At 45.8% G+C, this 6,000-nt stretch overlaps 1 protein-coding gene across 2 annotated transcripts in view; it reads right to left on the reverse strand.

Annotated features, from left to right (window-relative positions):
* ATP9B (ATPase phospholipid transporting 9B (putative)) overlaps positions 1 to 4,085 on the reverse strand; it is a 172,500-nt gene extending 168,415 nt beyond the window's left edge. The window contains exon 1 of one of the 2 annotated variants that reach the window (XM_033052712.1): positions 3,978 to 4,085. In XM_033052712.1, coding sequence (XP_032908603.1) covers positions 3,978 to 4,072 — 95 coding nt within the window. In that variant the 5' untranslated portion in view covers positions 4,073 to 4,085. The remainder of the gene's footprint in view (positions 1 to 3,977) is intronic. The other variant, XM_033052723.2, reaches the window with a different exon arrangement.
* Positions 4,086 to 6,000: the final 1,915 nt, after the last annotated feature.

Consider the following 6,000-nt stretch of genomic DNA (forward strand, 5'->3'; position numbering starts at 1 on the left):
CTAATGACATAAAAGAATTCCAAAATAAGTGTAGTCAGTTGCCTTAAAACAGAGTTGCTCCATCAGTGGAAAACTGCAGAGAGAAGCAACAACAGCTGATCTGTTCCACAACCTGCCCTGCCACAACCACCTAATATATTCAGTTGTGCCACTCAAAGATACATTACTGTGGCCCACACCATGAACAATCATGCAAGAGCTTTCTTCCCAGTGAGTGGGTATCTTTCATGACACCACCCTTAGGAATATCTGGAGTGCAAGTGAATTTATGTCACGTAAAGGAGAGCTGGAAAGATGTGATTTTCTGAGACCAGTTCAGGAGTCCCAACACCTCTCTCCTCAGCCCTATTAGGCCAAATACAATCATACACTGACAGCAGTAAGCATAGAACACCTGAATAAACCAGGTATTCTTTTTTATGGATAAATGATGGTTGACGACTGTTTAGTTCCTTATCAGCTTCAAAATTCCACCAGGCTTCTTGTTTTCCTGCCCTCAACCGCACATGACAGCACAGGCATAGCAGAGTCAACTTCCTTCCTCTGCTCAGCAGTTGATTACTCTGCAGTTGATGGCGACAAATACAAGTCAAACAGATGAGAATAAGCCTCACTGCACATTTAAGGTGAACCTGAATGTTCTCTGGTCCTCCTTCTCACTCACCATGCAAACAAAAAGCAGCAACTATTTTCCTGTAGTAACAACCTTCAAGCTGAAGGACAAGATGCTGAAACAAGTGCTGAACCAATTAGCTTTTTCCCCCAAGCCTTTTTACAACTATGCAAGTTTTATATACTAAACAACAGCAAGGATTTTTCAAATTAACTTTAAGGTGAACAACTTTTTCCTCCAAGATAGATTTCTCTAATTGTTAACAGCAGCACATGAACAGTTCTCTGTCCATCTGAGGTAGGGAAAGATGACAGAAAATATAAAAACTGAATTTCTATTGCATGAGTAATGAGTTGCACTTAAACACCAGAAATAAAAGCAGAACAGGATGCAAGTGTTCATTGAACCATAGGTAATATTTAACACATATTTTTAATCTTTTTAACAGGTCTTAGCATATACAGTATATATAAAATACATTAATCTAATCATGTTTATTTATATATAAAATACATCCCAGGTCATTTCATGATTCTTAGCTGGCTACAATTTTATACAGAAGTGTGCATATTATCAAAGTTTCTTTAGGTATGTGTGGGCAAATATATTCCAGCTTTAAAATATGCACTATCAGTCTGTCTAAATAAATCTCAGAAGCACAAAGTGCATAATGGAGAAACACTGAGTATGAAAGTCTTTGTCCTCACTGCAAAGTGAGATACAGCAACACTGGCAAAGACTCCTACAGACTGCTTAGCTCATGCAAAAGAAGTCATCCTACAATTTAGCTGTGAGGCCAATAAGGGTTAGCAACTGACGAGTTGTATTAACTGATGTTGCACAGCAGCAGGACAGTTAATTGGAGTTAAAAACACTACCACACCTATGGATGTGTGTATAAGCCTTTAAAAAAACCCGTAAATTCTTCACTGAAGAAACAAATCAAAGCAAGTCAAAGACTCTTGAAGGTCCAGAAACAACTGCACTGGATTAAACCTGACATACCAACTTCGGATATTTTAATAGGTGTTTGTTCCTAGACACCTTCAGAGACACGCATTACACCCTTTTATACAAAATCCTCAAGCGTACATGCACGTGCCAGGTTTCTGCATATCAGAGACCTCAGTGACTTCAACACTCTCATAAGTATCTGACATCAGGACCTTTGCTGCAGTTTCCACAGGAATGCAAAACTTCTTCAGAGTCTGTGCTGAAGATAAAGATTAGAAAAGCAGGATGAATCATTCATAAAGACATAGAAGTTGCAGTTCAATTACAAGTTTAGAGCCATAAGACTTACAAGGTGGAATTTGATGTTCTGCATAGCCACATTTCCCCTTTGACTCTACACAAGACAGCTGTAGTAGACTCCACACAAGCATTCCCACGTTTTTATTGCAGGTTCATAGGACACCTTCCAGAGATGTTCTCACAAATTCAAGATAAGGTATTCTTGAAGGAGAATGACCAACCTATTAAACTCACATTTAGTAAAATAAATCCAATCAAGTGAGTGAAAAGGCTGGTGTAAGTATTCTAATTCTCAGAGCTCAAATGAGCAATCTATTAATCAAGGGATCAAAAATGAAGAAACACAATAAATAAGCCTGTCAATTTTTAAAGGTTTTATATAGCTACAAAAAGTTGCACAAGAGTAATGAAAAACATAAATAATCACTTTTGAGGAGAATCACTACGTTAAATACACAAATTATGAAAGACCATGACTCGGAAAGATGTCATCTAAACTGGAAGGAACGTAATCACAATCTTTGGAGGGCAATGTTCATGAAAGACAGGGCAAGAAGCAAATCTGTAAAGAGTTGATAGTTCCTTGCTAGTTCCTACAGCTTGTTAAAACTGCTTAAAAAGCCACAATTAAATAGTTTGTCTAAAGAACTGCAGTGACATCTGCACACACACCTTCAACTAACTTGTGTAACCATCTAACTTACAGACTTAACCCATCACATCTACAGCATTTTTCAAATCACCAGAACACTCCTGGTTAACCTACTACAGAACCCCCAGCACCTTTCACAGTCTGGACTAAGTTTTTGCTACCAATCCTCCTCTTTATTCTCAAGCACTAGACCTACTGAGAGGCAAATTTCAGTGAGAGCATTCTTTGATTCAATTCTCTAAGGACCAGGGTGAATGATGATGACAGCGCCCTACCTCAAGACTGAGGACAAACCTACTACAAATTGTCAGACATTCAAGTGACATTAGTGAGATGGGGAAGGCTAATACTGTGGCAGACTGTCCTACCAACATGTGAATGTTCATAAAAAAACCTTTGTCTAGTTTAAGAATCAAGACAACACAATGTAAGCCTAACCTATTTTGCACATCTTTAAACAATCTTTTTTGTTAGTTATGCCATTTAGACGAAGAAGTAAATACATTTCATTCATTATGAAACAGATTTATCACTGTATCTGAACCAGAACAAGAGCACCAGCTATTCTGTTCTTAGCAAGCCCATTTACTTCAGATCCTACAACTCTTCTCTCCAGTCCTTCTATCCACAAACAAGGCTCTACAAGAACCAAAAGAGGAAAGAAACCTGTAACAAGCAACTATAATCACATGATTCACTGTAACAGTGCTATCCAATGGAGATACCAAAATTATGGGGCGAAGTTTTTGCTTGCTCACAACAGTATATCTAAAAATAATTCAGAATAATGGGAAGCAAAGCAACGGTCACTTTTTACCTGGAAACAATTTGATGGCAGACCTTCAAATTATATTTTCCAAATTGCTTAACCCCAGTAGCGTATCTTTTAGGAAATTTGAAGTTATTTTAATTCCCACAATCAGGAATGGTGTGTCTGTGCTAGCACCCAGCAACTAGCTCGCAACATATTTACTAAGGACGCCCAAACAAGCCCCCCGCCGCGGGCATCCCGCTCCTAAGTGAACTCCTGGCGAGGGAGCCGAGTTGCGCGGAGTTGCGGGCGGTGGGGCCGGCCGAGCGAAGGCCGCACCCGCGGGCGGGGGCCGCCGCCGGGAGCAGCCGGGCCGAGGGCGCCCTGCGCATCCTCCCGCCGCCACCGCAGCCCGTCCCGGCCCCAGCCCCGCCGCGGGGACACGGCGACAGCGGCCCGGGAGAAGCGGCCACCGCCGCGGAGGCCTGCGGGAGCCAGCGACTGCCGACACCCGCTCCGCCATCCACGGCGGGGCCGCCGCCCCTTCCCGCCCTCCCCGCGGAGCGGGCGGGCGGGCGGTCCGGGAGCGCCGCAGGGCAGCGGGGCTGGGCGAGGGGCGCACGCCGCCCCGCCCGCGGCTGGGGACAGGGGAAGGAGAGGGGAAGGAGAGGGGCAGCGGCCGCCCAGCGCGCCGGCCCTGCCCGTACCTGCTGTGCCGCTGCGCCGCGGCGGCGCTGCTGTAATAGGCCGCCCTGCGCTGGGCGCTGCGCGGCACCGGGCGCAGCGGGATCTGGTCCGCCATCTTGGGGGCGCCCCCCCGCCGCCCGCCGGGCGCCGCCCGGGCCCTCCTGACGTCACGGCCACGCCGGTGACGTCAGGGGGCGGGGCCTCGGGGTAAACACGGGGCGGGCGGGAAGCAGGCGGCGCGTGCGGGGCCGGCGGAGCGCGCGGAGCTCAGGGCTCGGGCATCGCCACAGTGCGGGAATGGCAGCGGGAAGCCAGGCTCGGCTCCCGGCTGTGCGTGAGGCAACGGGCAGGAGCTGAGGCACAGGAAGTTCCACCCGAACGTGAGGAAGAACTTCTTTCCTGTGCGATTGCCCAGAAAGGCTGGGGAGTGTCCCTTGATGGAGGCACTCGAGCCGTCTGGACGCGGTGCTGTGACATGAGTGACCCTGCTTGAACAGGGAGGCTGGACCCAATGACCCCTGTGGTCCCTTCCTACCTGACCCCTTCTGTGATTCTGTAATTATTCAGCTTCTGAAATACCACGCCTGCCAGCGATGGTTTCCTGCCATTAAACAGAGGCAGGTGTTGCCACATGGAGTTGGACATTCTGTATGTCAGAGATAATGAACCAATCTGTGGGACCTCACAGGGCTGATACACAAATCACCACGAGCAAAAGCTGATTTGGAAGATAGATGTGATCACCGTAGGATGTTATCTGTTGGTATTCCCCTAAAATCAGATGCTGTGGGGGAGCAAAAGGCCTAACACCATTACAAATACAGAAGACTTTCCAAAATAGGAGAAAGAAAATGGTTTCCTTTTTTTCCTCAATGCCTGTTGCTAAATGAAATTTGCTCCTATAACCCAAACACTTCTGGCTGCAGCGTTGCTGTACCTGGAGGTGTACCTTTGACCAAGGGAGGATGGTCATTATGGAGGCACCACAACACACAGCTTACAATGAAGGATGCTCCTGTCTGCTGGAGTGAAGGTTATGGAGCACTGGGAGTACTTTCCAAGTGCAAATTACTGAGCAGAATTTTGACTTTAAGCTTCTTATCTGGATTCTGAACTTACTGACATATACAGAACTCTTGAAGTTGAACCAGGAGACAGGAACAACAGTTACACAGAAAGCACAAGGGTTGTATAGGCAGATATTCAAATATCTATGCCGGGCATGTAACAGGACTTTGCTGCATATTCAAAGGGTCACACGTGGAAATGCCGCAACGGGGAAAGATATTTATTTAGCTTTTTAATTCTTTTAATCCTTGTAATGTTCGTGTATTTGAATCAGGATCACTTCACCAGTGGAATCACAGAACTGTAATTCATATTGAAAGAGATGTCTGGACCAAGACCAAGCCCCTGCTCCAAGACATTATGTTTAATATCAGGTTGTTCAAGTCCATGTGCAGTGGAGTATTGAGCACCTCCAAGGACAGCACAGTGTTTCCATAACTTCTCTGAGCTACCTGTTGCAGTGTTTATCTTGTGATAAACAAATTGCTAATAAATACTCAAAACTCCCCGTGTTCCAACTTGAGAAACACAGGATCACCAAAACCATCCATCTCTGAGAAAAGTCTGGGCTCCATCTTCTTGATGTCATGACATTAAGTAGCTTTATTTAGCCACAAAGTTTCTTGTTAACTTTTTCTACTCTAAACCGTGCAGGCTGAGCTCTCAACCTCTCCTTATACATCACGTTCTCCAGCCTCCTGGCCATCTTGATCACCTTTTCATAGACTCACTTCGGAATGACAATGAGCTTCTGTAATGAGAAGACCAAAACTGGACATGGTAACCCAGATAAGGTCCTACAAGTACCAGACAGAGGGGAAGGGTCCCTTCCCTCTTTCAGGTGCTGGCTGCACAGTTAGTAATAGTGCCCAAGGTGTGGATGGGTGACTCTGCTCAAGGGTACATTGCTGTTGCATCCACTGCATGGCAATTTATAGGGTGCGCTTGTGTGTGTGGTGCTCCTGCCTATCTCCT

The sequence above is a fragment of the Catharus ustulatus genome, chromosome 1 (assembly GCF_009819885.2).
Source record: "Catharus ustulatus isolate bCatUst1 chromosome 1, bCatUst1.pri.v2, whole genome shotgun sequence".
NCBI classification, from domain to species: Eukaryota; Metazoa; Chordata; class Aves; order Passeriformes; family Turdidae; genus Catharus; species Catharus ustulatus.